Source organism: Leopardus geoffroyi, chromosome D1, assembly GCF_018350155.1.
Source record: "Leopardus geoffroyi isolate Oge1 chromosome D1, O.geoffroyi_Oge1_pat1.0, whole genome shotgun sequence".
In the NCBI taxonomy this organism is placed as follows: Eukaryota; Metazoa; Chordata; class Mammalia; order Carnivora; family Felidae; genus Leopardus; species Leopardus geoffroyi.
In genome coordinates, this window is record NC_059329.1 from 57722154 (window position 1) to 57750069 (window position 27916).

Sequence of the window (27916 nt, forward strand, 5' to 3'; positions counted from 1 at the left end):
GTAAGAGAGGTAGAGCTAACATATCTTAAAACCTGAACTTTGCAACAATAAACAACAGTACTTGGGAGAAAAATTTCAACTACTTCTGAGATTTTAAAAACCTATCTACTGTATCATTATATTTGTATTTTTAAAATGGTATCTTTTTTTTATTGAGGTATAGTTGACACACAATGTTATACTAGTTTCAGGTATACAACAGTGATTATACTGTGCTTACCACAAGCATAACTGCTATCTATCCCCATACAACGCTATTACAATACCATTGACTATATTCCTTATGCTGTACCTTTTATCCCTATGATTTATTCATTCCATACTTGGAAGTGTGTGTCTCCCATCCTCCTTCATCTATTTTGCCCATCCCCCTTCCCCTCTCCCCACTGGTGACAGCCTGTTTTTCCTTTGTATTTCGGGATCTGTTTCTGCTATTTTTTAAGATTCCACACGTAAGTGAATTTGTCTTTCTTTGTCTTATTTTACTTAAGCATAATACTCTGTAGGACCATCTGAGTGGTCTCAAAGGCAAGATTTCATTCTTTTTTTTTCTTAATATTTATTTATTTTGAGAGAGACAGTGCAAGCGAGGGAGGGACAGAAAGAGAGCGGGAGACACAATCTGAAGCAGACTCCAGGCTCTGAGCTCTCAGCACAGAGCCTGACATGGGGATCAAACTCACGAACTGCGTGATCATGACCTGATCATGACCTGATCATGATCTGGTGGCCACTTAACTGACTGAGCTACCCAAGCGCCCCTTTGTCCTTTTTTTTTTTTCAACGTTTATTTATTTTTGGACAGAGAGAGACAGAGCATGAACGGGGGAGGGGCAGAGAGAGAGAGGGAGACACAGAATCGGAAACAGGCTTCAGGCTCTGAGCCATCAGCCCAGAGCCCGACGCGGGGCTCGAACTCACGGACCGCGAGATCGTGACCTGGCTGAAGTCGGACGCTTAACCGACTGCGCCACCCAGGCGCCCCCCTTTGTCCTTTTTTATGGCTGAGTGATAACCCATTGTGTACGTGTACCACCTCTTTATCCATTCATCTATCAATGGACACTTGGGTTGCTTCCACACCTTGGCTAGTGTAAATAATGCTGCAATAAACATAGGGGTGGATATACCTTTTCTCGTTAGTGTTTGAATTTGGGGGGTAGATACCCAGTAGTGGAATTACTGGGTCATATGGTATTTCTGTTTTTAATTTTTTCTAAATTTTTAATTGTTTCTTAATTTCTTTTGAGAGAGAGCACTCATGCATAAACTGGGGAGGGGCAGAGAGAGAATCCCAAGTAGGCTGTGCTGACAGCGCAGAGATTATGAAATCATGACCTGAGCCGAAATCAAGACTCAGGTTCTTAACCAACTGAGCCAACCAGGAGCCCCTATTTTTAATTTTTTAAGGAACCTCTGTATTATTTTCCATAGTGGCTACACTAATTTACATTCCTCCCAGTGGTGCATGAGGGTTCTTTTTCCTCCACATCCTAGCCAACACTTGTTATTTCTTGTCGTTTTGATTCTAGCCATTCTGACAGGTGAAAGGTGATATCTCATTGTGGTTTTAATTTGCATGAAATGATAGCTTTCAATTAAAGAGGAGTTTGTTTTCACATGTTTTAAGCTGGTATTATGTTCTTTACTTACAATAACTTGAATCAGACCCTGAATATGAATTAGTTATCAAAGTGGCTTAGGTGGGGGTGCCTGGGTGGCTCAGTCAATTGAATGTCAAGTCCAACTCTTGATTTTGGCTCAGGTCATGATTTCATGGTTTGTGGGTTGGAGCCCTATCTCAGGCTCCATGCTGATGTTGTGGAGCCTGTTTGGGATTCTCTCTGCCCCCCTCATGTGTATGCTCCCTCTCATTTTCTCTCTCTCTCTCTCTCTCTCTCTCTCTCAAAATAAAATAAACTTAAAAAAAAAAAGTGGCTTAAGTGACTCGGTAAGTTTTTCTGTGGTTTGGTTTGCTCTTTATAGGATAAATGTTCTCTGGTAGAGACTAATATTTGTGTGTGTTCTCATTCAAAAAGCAGATTATATGTTTCTATATTTAGTCTGAATTTTGACTTAGTGTTTTTGGATTCCTCCACAGGTTTGAGTGACATTTCTCCATCTACAAGCCTTCCACCTCTGGTTGAAGGCCAGCTACGCTGCTTTCTGAGACTTACTGTTAATAAAGTCATATGGAAGATTGCAAAGCCTCCCACTTGTGTACTTGTCCGAGTGAGATGGTGGGGAGAAACATCAGATGGAACCCTTTTTTGTCCCAGGGACGCATTGCAGACTGAACCAAAAGCTGTCAGAACAACTACACGTTATGCTGTTCGCTGTGGTCCAAAGCAGTTTACCTCTTATCTAACTGGTATGTTTTTGTCTTATCATTTTAGCTTCAGGCCTAATAAATGTGTGTTATGTTGTTAGCAAAGGGTATTATCGTGTACATAGTATCTATGGCATTGTTAATTATTAAGTGAAAGAAGTTTTATAATAGCCACCATTTATTGAGAGTATACTATGTGCCAGCAGTTGATACATATTGTTTCTAATCCTTAATAACCCTACAAGAAAAATATTTTCTGTGTTTTATAGGCAATGAAACTGAGGTGTAAAGATAAAATGGATACTCTCTAAGGTTACATAGTTGATAAATGGCAAAACTAGGATTTGAACCAATTTCAGTCTGATACCAAAACTCATGCACTTTTCACTACCCCATGCTTCTTTAGTAGTAACTGTAGTCTCTGCTCTGGGACTCATGTTAAAGGAAGAAAGGGATAGATAGATAGATAGATAGATAGGTAGATAGATAGATAGATAGATATGTCTATGTATAAACTTTACTAAAAGTACAAGATAATACATGATAAGTGAGTGGTTTAATGAATTAGTAATATAGGTTTTCATGGAAGGGAAGGATCCCTTTTTAATATTTATTTTTGAGAGAGAGAGAGAGAGAGCGCGCGCACCCATGAGCAGGGGAGGGGCAAAGAGAAAGAGGGAGAGAGAATCCCAAGCAGACTCTGTGCTAACAGCACAGAGTATAACATAAGGCCCAATCCCATGAACTGTGAGATCATGACCTGAGCTGAAATCAAGAGTCAGACGCTTAACTGACTAACCCACCCCAAGAAGGGGTCCCATTACAAGAAACCAGGAGACAAGATTTCTTCATTTCTGTTCAAGGAAAGCATTCTAAATCTACTATGTTATTTCTGTATTCAGGTCAGGCTTTCCCATTAACACATTTTGGATGGTGGGTTATTTATCAAACCAATCCATTTCAAGTAAAAAAAAAAATCAGGTATCATGTAAACATTGTTGGGCTAAGAATACTGGAGAATCAGAGGTTAATTAAAGGTTAACTTGTCCCTAAGAAGCTTATATTCTATTAAAATTTTTTTGAAAATATCACAATATAAAGAACAAAACACTTGGTCATTCGAAAGATATATATTGAACTCTTAGCATGTACTAGACATTGTGCTAGGCACTGTGGGGAATTACAAAAATGAATCAATTTAATCAGAATGGTATCTAATTCTAACTAAATTCACAGAGTAGTTTAGTTACAATACTAGGTAGGAAATGTTAAGTACTGTTATAGGATACTCATAAATAATCTGGGTACTATAAGCCTAATTTAACAAATGAAGAGTGGTTAAAAATTCTTTAGTAAGAGAGGTGCCTGGCTGGCTCGGTCGGTTAAGCGTCTGACTGTAGATTTTGGCTAAGGTCATGATCTCACCATTTGTGAGATCGAGCCTTGTGTAGGGCTCTGCACTAACAGCACGGAGCCTGTTGGGATTCTCTCTCTCTCTCTGTCTCTCTCTCTCTCCCCCCCAACCCTGCCCCTCCCCTGCTTGCTCACCAGATCTCTCTCTCACAATAAATAAATAAACATGAAAAAAATGTTTTCAGTAAAAGAGAAAATATCTATTAATATGATAGCAAATCACACATTTATTTGAGCATCCTGCAGTATGATAAAGAATGCATTAGACCTGACATTTGAACTTTAGATTGGTGTTATCAGCTGTGGGATTTGGGGAAAGTCCCTTCCCATTTCTGACCCCCCTTTCCCTCATCTGTTAAAAGTGGGATCAGATAGCTGCCCTTTCACTTTGTTTTTTCATGAAGAGCCTGGTTGAATGAGAAGAACATGGGCTTTGAAGTCAGTCTTGAATTGGACCTCTGGCTTCAGGATTGGATGGCTGTACAATGCTGAGATGTTCCTTAAGATCTTGGAGCCTCAGTGTCCTATTAGTTAAATGAGAATAATAGCACTTACTGGCAGGAATTATTGAAAAGGTTAAATGAAAAAATTTTTGTGAACTGATTGGTCCAGTACCTGGCACATTGTAGGTGTGAGTCTTGTAAAAATGTAAAGTTTTTGGCACTGTAGGGAATACAGAAACTTTAGACGTAATCTCTGGTCAAAAGGATCAGTTGAAAAAAACAAAACTGATACATATGAAATAGTAGTGACCAGCGGCAAACAATAAGTAATTAAATGTCTGATTACTTGGTGCATGTAGTAAGTACTATATGAATATTCCATAATATTATCATAGGAACTTGAGAATCATAACTTAAGAACTCACTATCATAAGTTCTCAGGAAACCAGAATCCTACTTCTGTTGTGTACTAACTAGCTGTTTGAATTTAAGCAAGCATTTAATCTTCCTGTGCCTTAATTTTCCCCTTATTAAATTGAAGGGGTTAACCACCAAATGAGCCAATAATAAAATTTTATAAGTCTAGTTAAGAAAGAAGTTTTGTTGAAGGTAGGATTTGAATAGTAGTTGGATGAGGTGAACCTTGTAAGTGATGGCCCAGCTATGGACATGAGTATGATGTGTTTATTAGAAAATGAAGACATAAGAGATCAAACATTAGTTCACATGAATATATGCTCTAACTGAAAACTTGGAAAAGTGTAACTATTTCTTAAGCTATGTGGTAGGTATTTGTTTCTTTATTCTTTTATGTACTCTTTTATATGCATATTTCGTTTAAAAGAAAAAAAAGTGCATGGTTCTGGAAGCCATGAGGAAGCAGCCTGTGGCCAGCCTGACAAAGCCCACACTGGGCCCCAATTATGAGTGGCCACCACTAGGCTTCAGGAGGTGCTAGGTTCATCAGAGCCCTTCCTCTCACCTCCTCTTCTCTACGTAGACTAGGCAGGCTACAGCAAACAGAAGCAGTTGAGTTCTTTTATATCAAAACAGCAAAACACCAAAGAGGAAGTTGAGAGAACTCCACTCTCTCTATTATACAAGCCTTCCTGACACCCTGTAACCATGTACCTTGCACCAAGTGGAAAATAAACTCCAACCTGCCAGTTGGAAAGAAAGAAAGAAAGAAAGAAAGAAAGAAAGAAAGAAAGAAAGAAAGAAAGAAAGAAAGAAAGAAAGAAGGAAAGAAAGAAAAGAAAAGAAGGAAGGAAGAAAAACAAAGAAAGAAAAGAAAGATAGAAAGAAGAGGGGCGCCTGCGTGGCTCAGTTGGTTAAGAGTCCGACTTCGGCTTAGGTCATGATCTCGCAATTTGTGAGTTCGTGCCCCACATCGGGCTCTTGCTGACAGCTCAGAGCCTGGAGCCTGCTTCGGATTCTGTCTCCTTTCTCTCTGCCCCTCCCCTGCTCATACTCTGTCTCTCAATAATAAATAAATGTTAAAAAAATTAAAAAAAAAAAAAGAAAGAAGAAAATGTATAAGGTAAACTAATGAATATATTGCCACAAATTAGTGTAAAACATGAATAGGTCCAGGTTGAAAAGAGCAAGGCAGTAAAACAGTATATTAATTCCTCAAGTAAGGATAATTTATAGGAACAAGTGAAAATGTTAGCATTTTACAGTTTATAAAATACTTTCAAGTCCAACATCTTCTTTGATGTTTAAAAAAATCCTGTGTAGTAGGTAGGGTGGTTTGTTTTATTCCTTTCTTTGTATCTATTTTACCTTATTCCAACGGGAAGTTAGGACAATTACAAATACATGTTAAGGACAGAAAGATTTTTTTTAATACATAAGAAAATATTTACATTTTAAATCATTAAAAACTTCTTGTTTAAGGTAAATGAAAATACAGTAGGAGGAATGAGAGGAAGCCCCTGGGATTTACTACTATGCGTGCAGTGGGTATTCTCATTTTCTGATGAATTTGGGTTTCAGAGTTTAAAAGTGACATACCCAGGGTCACCCTAATGCCAACCCTGATAGTAGGTGCATGTTTTATTTGAAAATAAAATAATTTAAGTAAAAAAGTTTTCTCATACACACCCACCTCCAAAAAAAAAAGAAAGTAAATGAAAAATATCTGTGTATGTTATAATTGTTTCTGATTAGATATGGCTGTGCTGGTGCTGGAAGTAATCACCAAACTTGATCATCTTCCAATTGGTAGAGTTCAGATCAGTGGACTAGCTCAGCTTTCTCCAACCCATCACATCAATGGATTTTTTACCATTGTTTCACCAACATCTAAGAAACTTGGAGAACTCCAGGTAAAAATATTTTAATTCTTTGCTGCATAGAATAAAATTTTTTCAGTACAAGTAGTTGAGTCTGTTTGTAGAATGGATAGGTACATGACTCCCATTTATCATGGTAATTCCCACTTCATGCCTTTGTTCGTGTTTTTACCCAGTCTTTTTTTTTTTTTTTAATATAATTTATTGTCAAATTGGCTTACATACAACACCCAGGGCTCATCCCAACAAGTGCCCTCCTTAATGCCCATCACCCATTTTCTCCTCTTCCCCACCCCCCCCATCCACCCTTAGTTTGTTCTCTGTATTTAAGAGTCTCTTGTGGTTTGCCTCCCTCCCTCTCTGTAACTATTTTTTTCCCCTTCCCACCCCCCATGGACTTCTGTTAAGTTTGTCAAGATCTACATATGAGTGAAAACATGATACCTGTCCTTCTCTGACTGACTTATTTCACTCAGCATAATACCTTCCAGCTCCATCCACGTTGCTGCAAATGGCACCGTCTTTATAATGTATCTTATCCAAATCCTCTTAGTGCTTTACTACCCATCTGAAGTGCCAAGAGTCCTCCACAGCTCCTACTGCATTCATTCTTCTCTGTACTCTTTATTAAATTTATGACATTAATTATATAATCATTGTTTGGTTACAATCCTACACAATCTCTAAAATTATGTACTAGTCATTTCCCTTTAATTCCCTTTCTTCTTAGTTTCTAGATTCCCTGGGAGGCAGGACATTGTTTTCTACTTTCTGTGTTTTTCCCACAGCTCCTAACATAATGCCAAGCAATAATTGCTTGTTTGACTCACGTAAGTGGCATCTTTGATGTGTTCATTCGTGCCTACAACCTTTTTATACAGTATTATGTGCCACTAAGGATACAGAGATAAGAGATGATTCTTTCATATAGTTTTCCAAAGTCACATAGGAGGAAATAGAAGAATAATAAGTAGAATGCTGTGTGATAGATGTTATGCTACATATGTGTACAGGATGGTTGAAAGAACATGGAAGGGTCCTTTTCTGAGCGAGACTTTTTGGGAGTGCTTCCTAGAAAGTTCTGAGTATTCAAATCACTTAGAAATTTCATGAGTTTTACCTTTTCAAATGTATTCTAAAATACAGAAGTTTAAACAGGTAGAGAAAAGACATACAGCATTATCAAATGTGAGAACTTCTTCTAAAACTATGAGCACAGGAGTGCCTAGCTGGCTCAGTCGGAAGAGCAGGAGACTCTCGATCTCTGGGTCCTGAGTTGGAGCCCCACATTGGGTGTAGAGATTGCTAAAAAAAAAAAGCCAAAAAAACAAAAAACAACAACAAGCGCATAAATGTGTTAGTGGAACAGAATAGAGTCCAGAAATAATTCTGGGGCGCCTGGGTGGCTCAGGTCATGATCTCATGGTTCATGAGTTCAAGCCCCGTATCAGGCTCTGTGCTGACAGATGGGAGCCTGGAGCCTGCCTCAAATTCTGTTGTCTCCCTCTCTCTCTGCCCCTCCCTCAGTTGCACTCTGTCTCTCAAAAATAAACAAACATTAAAAAAAAAAAAAGAATTCCAACTGAATGAAAGAATGTAACATTTTCTTTCTCATATTTTTATATATAATAAATTAAAAAATAGTGGCACCTTATGTTAGTAACTTCATAGTGAAGTGAGTATGGTTACTTTTCTGATAATGGTACAGATTTACCTTAGATCTGCAAGACAATTTGGCATTGTGTTTCAAGAGCCCTAAAATTGCCATATATCATTTACCTAAGTAATTCTACCCTTAGGAACTTATCTTAAGGAAATACCATAAAAAGAGAGGGAAGCTATATGCTTATGTCTAGTCATGGAAATACACTTTAAAAAAAATTTTTTTAATGTTTATTTATTTTTGAGAGAGAAAGAGACAGAGCCTGAGCAGGGGAGGGGCAGAGAGAAAGGGAAACACAGAATCCAAAGCAGGCTCCAGGTTCTGAGCGGTCAGCACAGAGCCCGATGCAGGGCTCAAACTCATGAACCACGAGATCATGACCTGAGCCGAAGTTGGATGCTTAACTGACTGAGCCACCTACGCACCCCAGAAATACACTTTTAATGTTGAAAAAATGAAAACAATGTATTCAAAAATATTAAAATTATAGTCTATTAGTAGAATATTTTGTTTCTGTAAAAGACAAAATTACATAATTGTATAGCCTCATGGAAAAATGGATTTTGGATTGATAACAAACAAGAATTAAAATTAAATACACATACATACATGTATTATCAATATCTGGGAAAAAATAAGGAAAATTAAAAACAGTTGGAGTAGGGACACCTGGGTGTCTCAGTCGGTTAAACATCCAGCTTCGGCTCAGGTCATAATCTCACGTTTCGTGGGTTCAGGCCCCGCATCTGACAGCTCGGAGCCTAGAGTCTGCTTCAGATTCTGTCTCCCTCTTTCTCTGCCACCACCCTGCTCATGCTCTGTCTCTCTCTCTCAAAAATAAAAATAAAAATAAAAAATTTGAAGTGTAGGATTCTAGGTGGGGTTTTTTCCTATTTTTAAAATTGAGATATAATTTGGGGTGCCTGGTGGCTTAGTTGGTTAAGTGTCCAACTCTTGATTTCACCTTAGTCACAATGTGAAGATTCGGTTTGTGGGATCGAGCCCCAGGTCAGGCTCTGTCCTCACAGCATGGAGCCTGCTTGGGATTCTCTCTCCTCCTCTCTCTCTCTGCCCCTGGCGTTCTCATTTTTAAAAAATAAAATAAAATTGAGATATAATTCCCATGTCATAAGATTCACCCTTTTAGAGTAAACAATTCAGTGTTTTTTAATATGTCTACAAGATTTTATAACCATCACCACTATCTAATTCCAAAAAGGAGCACTGTGCCCATTAGCAGTCATACCCCTTTTCACCCTTTACCAGTCCCTGGCAACCACTAATTTAACTTCTGTTTTCAATGTATTTGCCTATTCAGGACCGTTCATATAAATGAAATAATATATTATGTAGCCTTTTGTAACTGACTTCTTTCATGTAGCATGATGTTTTCAAAGTTCATCTTTGTTGTGGCATGTATCGGTACTTCATTCCTTATGATGCCTGGATAATATTCCATTGTATGGATAGGCCACATGTTTATCCATTCTTCAGTTGATGAACATTTGGTTTATTTCCACTTCTTGACCACTGTGAATAATGGCAGCTGCCATAAACATTCACTTACAAGGTTTTTTGTGAACATGTTTTCATTTTTTTTGGGTATATACCTAGGAGTAGAATTTCAGTCATAGGGTAGGTATGTTTAACTTTGAAGAACTGCCAGACTGTTTTCTAAGGTGCCTGCATCATTTTTTCCCTATATTTAAATATCAGTTGCTGCAATAATACTTGTGTGAGTGTTTATTTAAATGTCATTGGAATTTTTGGAAAATTGTATAGAGCTTTACAGACAGAAGTCAGATTTTAAAAGATTATGGAATAAGGAAATAAGTAGCAATTAGAGATTTCTGTTTCCCAAGTAAATGTCAATGAAAAGAGGGAGAGGTAGTGTGCTCTAGTGGAAATAGCACTAGAGTTGGACATGAGAAATTGGTTAAAAAGCAATTCTGGTGTTCACTTTTCCTCTCTGAGCTTCCGTATCCTATTTTATAAATTGAATATACTAAAACATTTCCCTCACATCATTGTTGCAGGGATTGAGATTTAAAAAATTTGGAAACACTTAACATGGTGTTTAGGCATGTGATGGGGACATGGCAAATTTATTTGAATTTGAGAGGACACTAACTGTGGGTAGCAGAATTCAGAAGTTTGATCATTACTGTTTTAGAACAGGGGTTGACACACTTTGCCTGGTGTTCCATATCTGGCCTTCTAACTGAACGTGGTTTTTGCATTTTTAAAATGGTTATTTGAAAACTAATATCCAATAAATAAAGCCTAAAATATTTATTCTCTGCCCCTTTACGGAATACACTTGCTGGCCCCTTAGAGCATGATTTGTTTGTAGACCAAAGAGAAGCAAGTGAAGATAGAAATTGAAAATAAGAGGATAACTGAGCCAGTATCATGAAGTTCATGAAGAGAATTAAATGGGAATGAGTTTTTATCATGAACTCAACTAATAGGGTTACGTTGGGAATAAAGGAATTATAACCAGTAGGAAAAGAGGAAGAACATTTTGAAATGGACAACATTGAAGTTCATTCTGATAGTTTTCTCATCAGCATTTATTGTATGCCTATCTACCATATGTTAGGCACTATATATTTTGTTAACTTTTTTTTTTCTTAGAGATATGCAAAACAATATCTTATATGTATAAAATATAAAAACAACATATAGTGGAATGCCCATTGTCTCCTCACCCAGGCTAAGAATTTTTTTTTTACGTTTATTTATTTTGAGAGAGCGAGAAAGAATGCAAGCAGGGGAGGGGTAGAGAGAGAGAGGGAGAGAGAATCCCAAGCAGGCTCCTCACTGTCAGCACAGAGCCCAATGTGGGGCTTGACCTGAGCTGAAATCAAGAGTCCAAACCTTAACTGACTGAGCTACCCAGGTGCCCCCAGACTAAGAAATATTAATAGAGTAAGTAAAAGGAGCCAGTTTTAGAGATTCATCCGTATTGTTTTGTATATCAGTAGTTCCCTTTTGCAGAGGTATGTTCTATTGCGTTGATAATTTCACAGTTGTGGTTTTGTTTTTTTGTTTTTTTTATCTGTTTACCAGTTGGTGGACATTTGGGTTTTCTTTTTTTGTTTGTTTTTTGTTTTGTTTTGTTTTTATTTTTATTTTTTTTACTACTTTTTGCTTGTTATGAATAAAGCAACTCTGTGTGGACATGTGTTTTTATTTTCTTCGGAAAATACCCAAAAATGGAATTGCTGAGTCATGGTTAACTTTTTAAGAAACTACCAGACCATTTCCAAAGTGGTTGCATAACTTTACATTCCCATCAGTAGTATATAAACATTCTCCGTATAAACATCTACTTGGTATGTAGTTGCTCCACGTCCTTGCCATTACTTGCTTTGGATAGTCTTTTTAATTTTTGTCATTCTAGTGTTCTACTGAGTAGGTACTGATATCTCACTATGGTTTTAGTTTGTATTTCCTGATGATTAATATATTGAGTATTTTTTCATAGGCTTTTGGGCCATTATCTTCTTCAGGGATTCACAGGCTATATAACCCCCAAGGCAAGTCTGACTCACTCACCACCTATATTTGTAGATAATTTTATTAGAACACGGCCATACTCACTTATTTGCGTGTGGTCTATTGCACCTTCCACGCTGTAACAGCAATGTAGAGTAGTCCCCCCGCCCACATCTGCAGTTTCTTTTTTGGTGATTTTAATGTAGTTGGGAAGCCGATGATCCTCCTTCTGACTTATCCTCAGAAATCAGTATCAGCCTATCACCATGTCATAATGCTTAGGTCGTTCACCACACTTAATGTCATCACGTGTGCATTTAATCATCTTATCACTAGAATAAAGGTGAATACAGTACAATGAGATATTTTGAACAAGACCACATTCACATAATTTATTTTATTTTATTATTAGCTATTGTAAATCTCTTACTGTACCTAATTTTTAAGTTAAACTTTGTCATAGTTATGTAAGTATATAAGAAAAAAACATATGTATAGGTTCAGTACTATGTGCAGTTTGAGGCATCCACTGGGGATCTTGGAACATATCCCCCGTGGTTAAGGAGGGACTACTGTAATTATGACAAACTGTATGGCGTGCAAAGCCTAAAATATTAATTCTCTGGCTCCTTCACAGGAAAGAAAAAGTAATCAGCATATCTTATGGTTCAGCTTTAAAGAGGGATTCCATATGTAGTCAATTCAAGACTGTTTTGGGGACCAGCAAAGCAGTGATATGACAAGAACTCCCATCACTCACTGCGTACTCATTTTTTAAAAAGTTTTTTTAATATTTATTTATTTTTGAGAGAGAGAGAGAGAGAGACAGAACATGATCAGGGGAGGGGCAGAGAGAGAGGGAGACACAGAATCCAAAGCAGGCTCCAGGCTCTGAGCTGTTAGCATAGAGCCTGATGCAGGGCTTGAATTCACAAACCATGAGATCATGACCTGAGTCGAAGTCCGATGCTCAATCGACTGAACCACCCAGGTGCCCCTGATACTCAGTTTTAAAAGTCATTTTTAAATTAATATTTTACCTTCACATAAAGAGTCAAATAACACTGTTACAAAAATGAGTCCCTCACATAGACCCATACTTTTCCCAGAGTCAACTACTTTCAACTCCTGCCCCTGATTCTTATGGTATTTACCTCTATAGTTCCAAATAATATGCTTATATTTATGTCACATCTTCATCTCCTCCCCCACCCTCTCAGTTTTCAGGCACTGTCTTCTGACTTCCTAATACAGAAGATGCAAATTTAGCTCAATCCCACATCCTTCTACCTCCCCATCTCCCAACCTGCCCACTCAGTTATACTATAAACATTGATTGTTGATCTAACCAAAATTACTGAGCAACTTTCATGCCACAACAACAAAGTACAGTAGTCTCCCCTATCCGCAATTTCTCTTTCGGTGGTTTTAGTGTACTTGGGAAGCATGTGATCCTCCTTCTGACTTATCCTCAGAAGATCAGTAGTAGCTGATCTCCATGTCACAATGCTTATGTTGTTCATCAAACTTAATGTCATCATGTACGCATTTTATCATCTTATCACTAGAATAAAGTTAAGTACAGTACAATAAGATATTTTGAGCAAGACCACATTCACACAATTTATTATATAAGCAGGTAGCATAATATATACATACGTATGATTCTTTTACATTGTAATTGAAGAACAAGTAAATTGTAAATTCTTTCATTTTGAAATCAGTTCCTTTGATCTGACTAAAAATATCAGACGTTTTACATTTGGTGGACACTACAGCATTGATTTTTTTAAACCATTTAAGAATAAAATTTAGTTTTTCTTCAGTTTAACAACAAAATAACTGTTTACAAACGTGAGTGTTTCCAATCAAGGGCAGAATCTTAGCACAATAATTTTTGAAGTTAGGATATTATTACTAAGACATTATTTTTTAAAATTTATTTTTATTTTAAGGATAGAGAGAGCAAGAGTGGGGGAGAGGGATGGGGGGGGGGTGCAGAGAATCCCAAGCAGGCTCCACGCTCCGTGAGGAACTCGATGCTGGGCTCAATCCCACGATCCTGAGATCGTGACCTGAGTCGAAATCAAGAGCCAGATGCTTAACTGACTGAGCCACCCAAGCACCCTGAGACTTTGATACCTTAAAGTTCTTATCTTAATACATAATTTCACGTCGTAGGAGTATCGCTTATTTTATTTGCATTTTAAAAACAAACCTTATTTAAAATCCGTACTTTTCTGTTTATTCCATTTTTGTCCTGCATCTTTTTTACATACTAATTATAACTCTACTATAGGTTGTTTCATAATGCTGTCTTTTGACAGTCACATTTTACCCCCTAACAGTCACTTTTTGTGGGTTTTTTTTTTTTTTTTGCCTTATTTTATCATTAGGAATATTCTCTTCCACACAGAAATATGCCTTCTCACATTTCTTTTGAAAATCATGGGTCTCTAATTCTCTCTGGGACAGGAGAAATATTTCACTTTCCTCTTGATTCTGCTGTAAGAAAGACCGTAGTCTACAGAACCCAGAGATGGTACAGGAATAGTATAAACTCTATACACCTAAATTTGACAATTTACATGAATTCTTCGAAAACCACAAACTACCAAAAATCACTCAAAATGAAATACCTGGGGCACCTGTGTGGCTCAGTTGGTTGAGTTCTGAGTCTTGATTTCAGCTCAGGTCATGATCCCAGGGTTGTGGGAGTGAGTCCCACATTGGGCTCTGTGCTGAGCATGAGACCTGTTAAAGATTCTCTCTCTCCCTTTGCCCCCCCCCCCCCCACCATGTGTGTGTGTGCATGCTCTCTCTCTCTCTCTCAAATAAAAAAAGAAATACATAACCTGAATAGACCTGTAACTATTAAATTGCTTTTGCATTTTAAACCCTTTTACAAAAAAACCCCTCCAGGCCAAGTTAATTTCACTGGCAAATTCTTCCAAACATTTGAAAAAAATGGAAGGGGCACCTGGGTGGCACCATCAGTTAAGCATCCAACTCTTGATCTCGGCTCAGGTCATGATATATCACAGTTCATGAGTTCAAGTCTTGCATTGGGCTCTGTGCTGCTGGCCTGGAACTTGCTTGGGATTCTGTCTGTCCAAATAAAGAAAGGAAGGGGGGTGGGGATGGGAGGAAGTGCACCAATTTTGCACAATCTTTTCCAGAAAATAGGAGAAAATACTTTTCAGTTTATGAGTCTTGCACCACCTTGATAGCAAAACTAGAGAAGGACAGTTTAAGATCTAGACCTAAAAATAAACCTAAAAATCCTCAAGAAAATATTAGCGAGTTGGGTCCAGCACTATATAAAAAGGATAATAAGACCATGTCCAGGTGGGGTCTATCCCAGGAATGCAAGACTGTCTCAGTTTTTGAAAATCAACCAGTGTGACAAGCCACGTTAATAATAGAATACTACTAAGTCTGTAAAAAAGGCATGAACTATTGATACACACACGACATAGAGGAACCTGAGAGGCATTACTCTGAGTGAAAGAAGCCTGTCTCAAAAGGTTACATACCATATGTTTTCCATTTATATGACATTCTCAAAAAGCCAGAACCATAATAGTCGAGAATAGATCAGCTGTTGCTAGGGATTAGGGGTGAAGAGAGCGTGTGACTACAGAGGGATAGCTTCAGGGAGCTTTTTGAGATGATGGAAGTGTTCTCTATCTCGATTGTGGTGGTGGTTACATGCATCTATTCATAGGTTAAAATTTATAGGAGTGTATTTACACACAAAAATGTCCATTTTATTGTAAGAAAGTAAAAATTTTAAAAGCCCCCACAGACCAAATGTGATGATGAACAACAGTTATCAGTCTGCCTCATTGAAATATGGCTGGGGACTTTTCAAATTGGAGCATGTACCCTGACTAAAGCCACTAGTCTACTTCATCTAATTTTTGCCACATTGGAATGGAGACCCAGCATTGTTGGATTTTCTGATTTTCCAAGAGAAGCCAGAATTACTAAATTTTACACAAAACCTGGTATTGTAAAGCATTGTTACATAATTTAAAAAAAATTTTTTAAGTGCTGTGTTGACCAGCATAGGTCTGAAAAATAGGCATACTAATAGGCTGTCACTGATGCTGATGTTGTAGTAGATCATCGTGGGCAGCTTAGTGTTAAAGACAGCCTTGAGTCATTGAGAGAAGACTGATGAATGTCGCTAGGGCTGCTCTGTTATGGGTGTGAGACTTTTATGGTAGACTTACGGTATTTGTGGGTGGCATGGGCTTCTGAAGAGATGTGATATATTTAGGTGACAGAATGATGGCCTGGGGATGGTACCAGAACGGAATAAGTCAACTTCCCTCATCCCGGCTAGTAAAAGCAGTAGTTTCCATTGGAGAAGACTTCAGAGAAATTGGGGCATTTTAAGAAAGGGAATGTTCAGTTCAAGTGGTAAGGAAGTTTGTATGAAATAGAAATCCTACAGGGCTCTGTGAGGGGATTGGCAGAGGAGTGAACACAGGGATGAACCGTAATTGAGGAGGAGTATGACTGAGGTGGACAGGAATGCTAATCTAGGAGGTGAATGTAGGAGTGTATTGGGTACATTATATGGAAGCAGAGGAGTTAAGAGTGGCAATCTCTTGGATTTGTAGGAATTGCTGAAACATTTTATACCTCTAAAGCTTGACTCATGCTCTTCCCTCTACCTGGAATGTTGTGCCTCAACCTCCCTCAGCCTTATCTGTATCATTCCTATACAAAATTCTAAATCCAGGGGCAGTTGGGTGGCTCAGTCTGTTAAGCGGCGACTTCGGCTCAGGTCATGATCTCGCGGTCCGTGAGTTCGAGCCCCGCGTTGGGCTCTGTGCTGACAGCTCAGAGCCTGGAGCCTGTTTCAGATTCTGTGTCTCCCTCTCTCTGACCCTCCCCCGTTCATGCTCTGTCTCTCTCTGTCTCAAAAATAAATAAATGTTAAAAAAAATTTTTTTTAATAAATAAAATTCTAAATCCAGATGTTTACGTTTCACTTCTGGAAACCATCCCCGGCACTCCTTCCTCACCTCTTCCCCAAGCTCAGACCTCTCTTTCTCATACCATCCAGTATATATCCCTATCTCAGAGCTCACCATCTTATATTAAAATTACTTTTTTTTAAGTTCCCCTATAAAATACCATGGTCCTCTGTGGGTCAGGTTCCATATTTTATTCATCTCTTTGCCTTAGACAGTAGCACACAGCCTGGCATTGAGCTAGTACCAATAAATATTTCTTGAACAGAGAAGTTAGGTTAGCACATGTTTTAATTATAAGATTGGCATAGCAGGTACCTGGACTTTCTTCTTTCTTTAAGAGCCACTGGTAGTATAGGCCTATGAGCTGTTTTGTGATTGGCTCAGATCTGCTTAGAGAAAAAGCAAAACTCAGTGCCAGATAGCAAGTCATGGTTAAGGCCAGGGACATCGCCTTTATTCTCAGTGTCTTCTTTGTTTCTAAAATACAGTGGCAGCCTTTTGGGAAATGATGAATGGTAAGGGAACGCTTTCTGACATTTACATTTGGGCAGCCAGGATTTTATGTGATGCTATTACAGTGATCACTGCACAGAGTATTTATCCTACTGCATTCCTGTCATTTGTCTTTGTAGAAAATCTTGATGGTGAACAGATTTAAAAGACTTTATGTTACCTGGTTCATGAAAAGAATTCTCCTCATCAGGAGCCAGGTGTATTTTATTGAGTCTGTGCCTTTGCAGTTTCCCTGCACAAATTATTCCATTGACCTTTCCAGAGACATCTTAAAATAATCTAACTGCAACCTTCCCTTATTGTGTTAGGCCATTTATCATTATTTAACTCTGGCTGCTCGAACAATTCCTTCTGCTTTCTCTGTCATTGGAACTGAACTTTCAACATCATTCTTTTATTTTGTGGTATATTCTTCCATTTCTTTCCTAAAGTTTTGCTTTAGGCTGTATTTTTTAGACTCTGTTCCTCCATTAGGCTTTTCAGGGGCTGGAGAGCCATTTAGTAGAGAACCTGAACTCACAGGAATGAGATGATAAAAGAAACTTCAAGTGATTACTTTTCATGTTAGTGTTTTTCCCTCCTCCCCCTGCCTTATCTCCAGCATAGAATTAAGGTCTTATTTTTCTCAAATAACCAACAATAGGGATGTGGAAGGTGTTACTATTCTTTTATTCATCAGACATAATAATTAGACATTGTTAGGCATAATAGACTTGCACACTAAGTGTGTCTTATGCTATTCAGTCCAGACAAAAATGAAAAGAACAAGTCCATGCCTTCAAGGAATTGAGAATCTAATCAGGATAATGAATGAACTAAAAGTTACAAAATACCTCCTGTAAGCCTCCGCTTTTTTTTTTTTTCCTTCAAATAGAACAGAATACTTTCCTGACAGAGTTACATCATTCATTACATGAGCTTCTCGGTGTGACAAACTTAGCACACCTTATGGCCTGTAGTAAGTTCAATGAATGGGGCTTATATTGATGGATAGATAAAGAATAAGTGGAAACATGAAGGAAATGGCCATGACATCTCTATCTAGACACAAAGAAGTTTTCACAGAGAAAGTAATACTGAAAGAAATTGCATATACAAAGACATAAGGGAATGAAACATAAGGTACATTTAGAGAACCCTAAATAATTGCTATATCTGGGAGAGAGGGATGGACGAGGGGAGGAAAGTGAGAGGTAAGGCTTCTGAGGTAGGCAGGAATTTGAACTTGATCCTATAAGGAGTGGGGGCCATATTAATCAGGGAGTCTTAAAATTAGTCAATACCAGGGGCGCCTGGGTGGTGCAGTCGGTTAGGCGTCCGACTTCAGCCAGGTCACGATCTCGCGGTCCGTGAGTTCGAGCCCCGCGTCAGGCTCTGGGCTGATGGCTCAGAGCCTGGAGCCTGTTTCCGATTCTGTGTCTCCCTCTCTCTCTGCCCCTCCCCCGTTCATGCTCTGTCTCTCTCTGTCCCAAAAATGAATAAACGTTGAAAAAAAAAATTAAAAAAAAAAAATTAGTCAATACCAAAGAAAATTTATGATATATTACATGTCTCTTTCAGGTCTCACTTGCTCTGGAGCCTCTGTCAGAAACTTATGACAGCTACAATCCTCTTCCTACCACTGATGTGACAGAAAATGTGGTTTTATCTGAGCAGGAATTCAGAGAATATACTGAACCCAACAATACTCAGTTTCTGGTTCCATCAAGGCCTTGTAGGATACCTACCACCAAAATGGACGGAAAAGAGTTAACAGCTAACAGTAGTAGATCAACCACTCCGAGGTAATTACCACAGTCTGTCAGCTAACTCCCACTGTACTGATCATTTCTTTTATTTGTGTTTGGATTAAAGACTGAATGTAGTCATTCATTCAGCAAATAAATATGAAGTACCTACTGTGTGCCTAGGCCAGTACCAATTACTAGGCATAGAAATTAATGAGACAATTCTTATCTTTGAGGATTGCTCACAATCTATTAGGGAGACCAATGTACAGATAAATAAGTAAGATTAAGTCATACACAGATGCCATGATAGATGTCCATGAGGGAAAGGAGGGAAAGGGTGGTATTTCGTGAAACAGAATGGAGTAAGAGAAATAGATTTTTTTATTTTCTAATTTAAGAGAGATAGTGAGCATGAGTGGGGTAGAGGGGCAGAGGTGGGGAGAGAGACAGAATCCCAAGCAGACTCCATGCTTCATTGCAGAGCCCAATGTGGGGCTTGATCCCACGACCCTGGGATCATGACCTGAGCCAAAATCAAGAGTCAGATGCTCAACCAGCTGAGCCACCCAGGCGCCCCGAAATAGATTTGTCTTTTAAATAATTACGAGGCATTTGTTTTGTGTCTGGCTCTGTGCTGAGCTCTTTATTTCATTGTCTCACTTGAGCCGCAACCATACAACTGTAGGTGAAGCATGTATTATTTATTTCATTTGGGAGATCAAAAATGAATTTACAAAGTCTAAACTACACTGCTATAAACCACTCATGCACTTTCTGTCTCCGACAAAGTGAAATGTTACCGTAATGGGTAATATATTGCTAAAATTCTCCTTTATTTTAAAACAGGGGAAAGGACCACTTGTACTTTGCAGAGAACTCTGATACCATAAAGGATTCTTCCTTTGGACTACAACACCATCTTAATTCAGGACAGAGTTTAGAGTGTATGACTCTGAAAGGCAGAGCCCCACGGAAGCAGATGTCCCTTCTTAACAGTTCTGAATTCCAGCCTCAAATTACGACAGTGGCCAAGAGTCACAGTGACTCATGCATTGTTTCTTCAAACAACCCCCCTACCAAGGACCTTCTTTCAGGTATGTATGTATTTATGAACAAAGACTAAGCTATATTTATTAGAATTACTCTGCCTGTTAGTCAGTCTTCAAAGAGAACCAAGACTTCTGCTTGAACTAAATAGCCAAATAAAAGTGAGTAATCTCACTGACATTCAGAATCTCTCATCATTTAAAGGCAGCTCCATTAAACCAGTAAGTTACTTCTAAATAATTATTGGTGCTTACAACTGTAGGTTTGGGGAAGGAGCCATTTAAAATGAACCTGGATATGGGGGGAAAGCATTTATCATATCATATTATTCCTTATTTTTCCACAAATAATTTAAAGTAAATATGCTTTTTGTCTCATCAGCAGTATTTAATTGTACCACTGTGGAGAGGCTAGTACTAAATCTGTCTCACATTCTGAAAATTGTTGGTCTCAGTGGAAATAATTCAGTGCACAACAACTGCTAATCTTAAACCTGGGAATTGAATATGACTTGCAGCCAAACAGAAGTAGAAGGAAGTCAGTTTACCTATATAAGGGCTTAAATTGAAATTTAAAAGTCCAAATAAGATTATTTGGGAGTGGTATTATAAAAGCAACTGAGGTCCTTACATTACAATGTAATGCTTCAACCATATATCTCTGTAACATTAGTAGCATGACAGGAATTTGTTTCCATGCTCACAAGTAAATTTCCAAAGTAGAATATCTGCAGCATTAGTAGGAAAGTCTTTAAAATAACTATTTGGATACATAATTTACATTAGTCAGGGTATTTTTTTCATGAAGAAAGATATTTCATTCATATTTTTTCAACTGAAATGTCTGTGATCCCCTATTTTAAAAAATATACTCTGATTATAATCTATTAATGTTAATCTTCAGTGCAATCCTAGGCTACATTAACAAGAATGAATTATCCCAATATACTATACTATACTATCTGCACCTGTAAGCTCACACCTGGAATATTTTGTATAGTCACCAGACTTGGAGAAAGATATTTTTTGCTCATTAAGCAGTTACTTACTTAGTACCTATCATATGTCTGGCATTCTTCTACATGTCAGAATACAGCGATTTAAATTAAAACAAAAACAAAATTCTGCATCATGGACCTTGTATTCTAGATGGAAAGACCAATGATAAACCAGGTAAATAGGTAAGTATGTAGTGTTAGATGATGATAATGGCAATGGGAAAAAAACAAAGGAAGGCAGATGAGAGAAGGGGATTTTAGTTTTACATAGGTTGGCAAAGGAAGGCCTCATTAAAAAAGTAACATGAGAGTAAAGATCTAAAGATGAGTTCCTTCTAAAGAGAGTAACTAGGTTGAGGAAGGGACCACCAAGAGCTATTTAGCCTCACAAAAACAGCTATCATTTATTGAGCATTCATTATGTGCTAGGTACTATGCCAAGTACCTTATCCACATAATCTTACAAAAACCAAGTGAGGTAGGGATTGTTATCCCCATTTAAAAATGAAAACACAGGCTCAGAATTATGGAGTTCCTGTCCTGTCAAAGGGGGCAGCTGCTCCTCAGCTCTAGTTCATTATTGCCTTTAGACTCTAAGGCAAGGTCCTCTGCTTTATCCTACTGTAGGTTCATTGTTTACCTAGGCCTGCCTTTTTTTTCATTTTTCCTTAAATCAAGACTTTTCTGGGGTGCCTGGGTGGCTCAGTTGGTTAAGCGTCCGACATTGGCTCAGGTCATGATCTCACAGTTCATGGATTCGAGCCCAGCATCGGTCTCTGTGCTGACAGCTCAGAACCTGGAACCGGCTTCTGCTTCTGTTTCCCTCTCTCTGTGCCCCTCCCCACTCATGCTCTGTCTCACTCTCTCAAAAATAAATAAACATTGAAAAAATGAAGAAAAAAAAAAAAGACCTTTCTGCTCTACTGTCCAAGCCAAGCAAAATATGACAGGTACAGCACATGGACTGCCAATGTGTAGTCTCTTCCATGAGATTTAATGAGGATCAGTTGTCTTAAAGATGAAACAAGACAGATTGTGACTCAGCCTGAGTTAATAGTATGACCTGTACAGGGGCGCCTGGGTGGCTCAGTCGGTTGGGCGTCTGACTTTGGCTCAGGTCATGATCTCACCGTTCATGAGCTCAAGCCTCATGTTGAGCTCTGTACTGATAGCTCAGAGCCAGGAGCCTGCTTTGGATCTGTGTCTCCTTCTCTCTCTGCCCCTCTCCCTCTCACACTCTGTCTGTCTCTCTCTCTCTCTTAAAATTAAACATCACACACACAAAAAATAGTATGACCTACACACAATAGGAAAGGACAGTTTCAAGAGGTAGTGAATTCTCTATCACTGGAAATGGTCAAGCATGAGCTAGTTCACCTTCTGATGGGACTTTTTCAGATTGTATTGAATTTTCAAGTGGACAGATAGGATGTTTTAAGGCCCCTTCCAACCACAAGATTCTGGAGAACTAAGGTTAAGTGGCCCACTCTAGTCTAAAGTAGGTCTAGAGCTGGGATTCTGAGAGGGATGTAACAAATACTGTAAATGTAAATGTCTTCCTGGTCTTTATTATACTGACATGACACCAGAAAAGAGGTATAGAGCTGAATTGGTGAACTGGCTAGTATTTATGAAACATGAACTGCACATCCTTCTTATGAGAGTTGTGTTTAGAATAGATAGCAAGGAGTCAGAACAAAAACCAGAAGCTGTACATCTCCCTGAGTTTAGCAGGGGCTGTGCACATGGCATGTGGAAAATAAACAAGGGAAACATTTGTCCTAAACTCACTTGAATGCCTTTTTTTATTTAGGAAATGATTACTGAGTTGAGGTGCAGAAGGATGCCATGACAGCTCTTATAATGTAGGTACCAGCTTCCCCTTGAGAAGGGGAGATCAGATGTTTTTTAGTTGCCATGTCTTTGACTTTAGAAAAGCTTTTCCAAGAATGGCTGTTTCAACAATGAAACCACATGGAGGCCAATAAATGGACCATCTGTGCTCAGACTTGTCCTACTTGTTTTCCTCAAGGTTTATTTCCTTTTTAAAACCTGTTTTTGGAAAATATCTTAAGTACCTATTCCCATTTAGATATAAATTACTGATTAAGTCACTTTTATTTAAAAAAATTTTTTTTTCAACGTTTATTTATTTTTTGGGGGACAGAGAGAGACAGAGCATGAACGGGGGAGGGGCAGAGAGAGAGGGAGACACAGAATCGGAAACAGGCTCCAGGCTCTGAGCCATCAGCCCAGAGCCCGACGCGGGGCTGGAACTCACGGACCGCGAGATCGTGACCTGGCTGAAGTCGGACGCTTAACCGACTGCGCCACCCAGGCGCCCCTAAGTCACTTTTAAATTATTCCATTCTCTGAGGAATTTTTATTTAACAGGGATAAAAACTTTTTTTTTTTTTTTTAGTTTATTTATTCTGAGAGTACATGTCTGTGCGCACAAGCAAGAGAGGGGCAGACAGAGAGGAAGAAAGAGAATCCCAAGCAGACTCCAAGTATCTTTTGAGTGATTGTTTTAGATCAATCATTGTTTTGAGTATTGGGGGTGCAATGATAAATAATGTATAGTCTTTGACCTTAAGGAATTCAGTCTAATAAAGGAAACAGACTCCAAAGCAGATGTAGTACAATTACGTATGATATAAACAACAGTGGAAGTATTTATTAAAACGTTTTATCAAATGCCTGATATATACTAGGCACTGTATCAGACACTGAGAATATAAAAATCAGCAAGAGCCAATCCCTGGTCTCAAAGTTGATTGGGTGAGATAGACAATTATAATACTGTATGATAAATTCTTTGATGAAATTAAATACCCAGAGCTTTGAGAACATGAAGTATTGTATTTATGGAATTGAAAATAGTTGGGTATGTTAGGTCACAAAGTACCAAGGCTATTATTTCTCCAGAAACATTTTGGGTATCAGTAGAAAAACTATTTTTCTACATGGCCCTGAAGTCAATTGAAGTTTACTATCAACACTGCTTGTTATTATCCAATTTATTCATAGTACATTTGAGTGTGCCCACCTCATTGAAGAACTTTAAACTGTACTGAGTAAAGCCAAGTACCAACTAGAAACTAAAAGAAGAATTTTCTGTCACATAGCAATCTTTAGCCAAATTTCCAATGTCAGCAAGTCCATGTTTTCCTCATCCTTTCCCATTGAATAAACAACACAATCACTTTTTTTGGCTGAGTGTTAAAGAAATTAAAAAAAAAAAAAAACACCAATACTGAACAATTATTGTGCTACCATTATTTACATTAAAAATGTTAATGTAGGGGCGCCTGGGTGGCGCAGTCGGTTAAGCGTCCGACTTCAGCCAGGTCACGATCTCGCGGTCCGTGAGTTCGAGCCCCGCGTCGGGCTCTGGGCTGATGGCTCAGAGCTTGGAGCCTGTTTCCGATTCTGTGTCTCCCTCTCTCTCTGCCCCTCCCCCGTTCATGATCTGTCTCTCTCTGTCCCAAAAATAAATAAACGTTGGAAAAAAAAAAAATTAAAAAAAAAAATGTTAATGTATATTAAGTGAAAAGCAATTTCAAAACAGTATACGTGTGTTTACAAAAGAGGAAATATATAAATACGTGTGTGTGTATACATAATTTTAAAAACTATAAGAAATATATCACAATATTAACGATAAGTATTCCTGGGTAGTGACATTAATGGGCATATTAGAGGCTGCCTACATTTCTTGACCTTTGGCTCCCTCCACCTTAAAGTCAGCAAGGATATGTTAAGTCTTTCTCCTGCTTCAAATGTTGGACATCATAACCTACAAAAAGGCAGGGAAAACTGCTTTTAAAAAGTTTGGGCAGGGGCTCCTGGGTGACTCAGTCAGTTGAGCATCTGACTTTGGCCCAGGTCATGATCTCTCGGCTTGTAGGTTTGAGCCCCACGTTGGACTCTGTGCTGACAGCTCAGAGCCTGGAGCCTGCTTCAGATTCTGTGTCTCCCTCTCCCTCTGCCTCTCCCCTGCTTGTGCTCTGTCTCTTTCTCTCTCTCTCTCAAAAATAAATAAACAAGACAAAAAAAAAAAAGGTTTGGGCAACCAAGAAGATCTCTCTATCTTAAGGTTGACTGATTTGGGACATAATTACAAAATCTCTTCACAGCACTTAGATGAATGTTTGAATCAGAGAGAAGATATGTGTACACCAGAGTTGGGAATCCTGGGGGGAATTATCTTAGAATTCTGAATGGTCGATCTTTATTTTCTTTTAGTTTAGTTGTGTTTTCATTGAACATATGATATTTTGGGTTTTGTTTTGTTTTTTTACTTTTTAAGCTATATTTTGAATTCTTTATACTAACAAATGTTAGATGTTTATGGATCTTTTCCCCCCCTTGGCCTGACTACCATATCTTCTTTCTTTTTGGAAGCTTTAAAACTCTAGACTAAGAGAGATGGGCACTTGGTGTCTAGTCTCAGTTAACCTCCAAAGCAACTCTGGAACCTCAAGAAAATAATACTTTCCACTGTTCCTTGGAATAATGCCACTGGTCCTAAGCTTTAAAAAGACGTCTAAGGACTAAAGTAGGGTCATATCTAGTATAGTAATTAAAATCATAGGATGTAGGCGCGCCTGTCCAGCTCAGTTGGTGGAGTGTGCAACTCTTGATCCCAGGGTTCTAAGTCTCATCGCCATGTTGGGTGTGGAGATTATTTAAAAACATAAAATCTTAAAAAAAATAATAAAAAATAAAAATCATAGGATGTGAGTCATACTAGTTATACTGTGTGTATTACTTGGGCAAGTTACTTATCTTCTATGCCTCAATTTTCTTCATCTGTAAAATGAAAAAAATAATAGTACCTATCTCAGAGAATTCTTAGGATTAAATGAGTTAATATATAATATATGTAGAGTAGTGCCCAGCACATGGTTAAGAGTTCAGTAAATTATCATTGCTATTATTGTTGTTGTTGCCTAAGGATAGTAAATTTACTTAGGTAGGTTTTTCTTTTTTTTTTTAATGTTTATTTTATTTTTGAGAGAGATGGTGTGAGTGGGGGAGGGGTAGAGGATCTGAACCAGAATCTGTGCTGACAGCAGACAGCCCAATGTGGGTCTCAAACTCAAAAACCACACAATCATGACCTGAGCTGAAGTCAGGTACTTAACCGACTGAGCCACCAGGCGCCCCACTTAAGTAAATTTTTCTTATCATAAACTCTGAAGCCTTCATCTTGACTTTTCTATTAACCTGTTGTATGATCTTAGACAAGTCATGGGAATTTTTTGGCATTCTTTTCTTCATTCGTAAAGTATAAATTTGGAATAGATTATCACTATGGCTTATAAATTTTAGCTGGTGTAGTTAGTGTTTTTTGGATAATAATGACATTATTATAAATAATAGAATTCAGTAAGATATCTAGATACAAAATAATATGTAAACATTATTAACTTTATTATGTACAAATACCAGTTGGAAGAGTCCATGCATTCATATAATGACCCACCACCATATAATGACCCTAGACACACTGACCTCCCTCCAGAATAGACTTCATTTACTGCTGTAATGCCAGCATCTGAAACAGTCCCCATAATAGCTCAGTAAACATTTCTTGTAAAGGGAGTATCCTCGAGAAATTCTCAAGCTGGTGGGGAAGGCAGACAATTCTCAAGCTAGTGGGGTAAGCCATTACAATATACTAGGTTAAGTCTGGTCATAGAAGGAGAGATGCTGAACATTGCAAGTATTACTATTGGATTTTAGATTTTCCATGTTCTGCTTTTGCCCTCTTCAGCTCTGTTAGAACAAGGCAATAAACTGCGTAATGCCATGGTGATTTCTGCAATGAAATCGAGCCCAGATACTAGCATGTTGTTGGATGAAGTTCATTCTCCCATGAAGGAAGATTTCCTTAGAGCCTCAACACAGTAAGTTACAGGGTAAACATGATTCTTAACAGTTCATTTCTTAATTGCTGCTAATGTGTGTTTTTGTTAAGTTATAGACTAAATAATCTTAGAAATGCTCAGCAAATAATTCTTAATGTGGTGGAAAGGAAGCCTAAATAAGGAGTTAAGACACTCAACATCTAGACCTAGAACTGGCATTTGCTAATTTATGTAAATGGCTAAATTCTTTTCTCCCTATAAACTGGCATGCTTATATGTATAATGGGGATACTTTCTCCTTCTCTGACAGAAATCAAATTACATTCTAAGGTAGAAAAGGTTTTGTAAATTGTGAAGTTTTATATATATTTAAGATAGTTAAGTCTAAAGTGTATTCAATTTTATATATTGAACCATCTCCATGTACTATCTCTTAGCTCAGTTAATTCTGATTTAGATTTCTCCTCTATGTTAGCCACTCAGAAAGTACTTTTCCATACCATAGAATCAAAGCCTTGTCTAAGAACCAATTTAAAGACCACATAGAAGATCACCTCCTCCCTCCAACTAAGAGTACATTTTGGAAACATGACACAAAAGCTGACACCAGAGCCATACAGCTGCTCTTGGGCAGGTAAGGGCTTTTAACTATCTTTCTTCCTTTTAAATTCTTCCTTCAATTCATTGTGTATATTGTTAACAGATTTATCTTCTGAAAGCAACACTTCCTTAGCCAATTGACTTCCAAGTCAATCTCTTGATTATTTGCATACTAAATAAAAATCACTACTTATTACCTACTAAGTAAAAATCCAGTCTTTAGCCTTTTATTCTTAGCTTCACTTACAGAATGGTCTTCCACCTTTCTATTGTTATCTCCCAGTTCTCTCCCCAATACCACTGTTAGGGTATAATTTTCAAAACTCAGATTTTATTTTTCTATTTATATATATATTTTTTAATGTTTATTTTTGGTAAAGAATAAGAGAGAGCACAAGTGGGGAATGGCAGAGAGAGAGAGGAAGACACAGAATCCAAAACAGGTTCTAGGCTCCAAGCTGTCAGCACAGTGCCTGACACGGGGCTCAAACCCATAAACCGCAAGATCATGACCTG

The 27916-nt window shown here is 38.1% G+C and overlaps 1 protein-coding gene across 3 annotated transcripts in view; it reads left to right on the forward strand.

Moving 5' to 3' along the window:
- The window catches only part of C2CD3 (C2 domain containing 3 centriole elongation regulator), a 146643-nt gene that overhangs the window by 2691 nt on the left and 116036 nt on the right, over window positions 1–27916 (forward strand). Inside the window, exons 2-7 of one of the 3 annotated variants that reach the window (XM_045484056.1) lie at window positions 2102–2371; window positions 6358–6515; window positions 18711–18934; window positions 19727–19974; window positions 26707–26839; window positions 27306–27434. In XM_045484056.1, coding sequence (XP_045340012.1) covers window positions 2102–2371; window positions 6358–6515; window positions 18711–18934; window positions 19727–19974; window positions 26707–26839; window positions 27306–27434 — 1162 coding nt within the window. Of the gene's footprint in view, window positions 1–2101; window positions 2372–6357; window positions 6516–18710; window positions 18935–19726; window positions 19975–26706; window positions 26840–27275; window positions 27435–27916 lie in introns of all 3 variants that reach the window. The other 2 variants (XM_045484055.1, XM_045484057.1) reach the window with 2 other exon arrangements.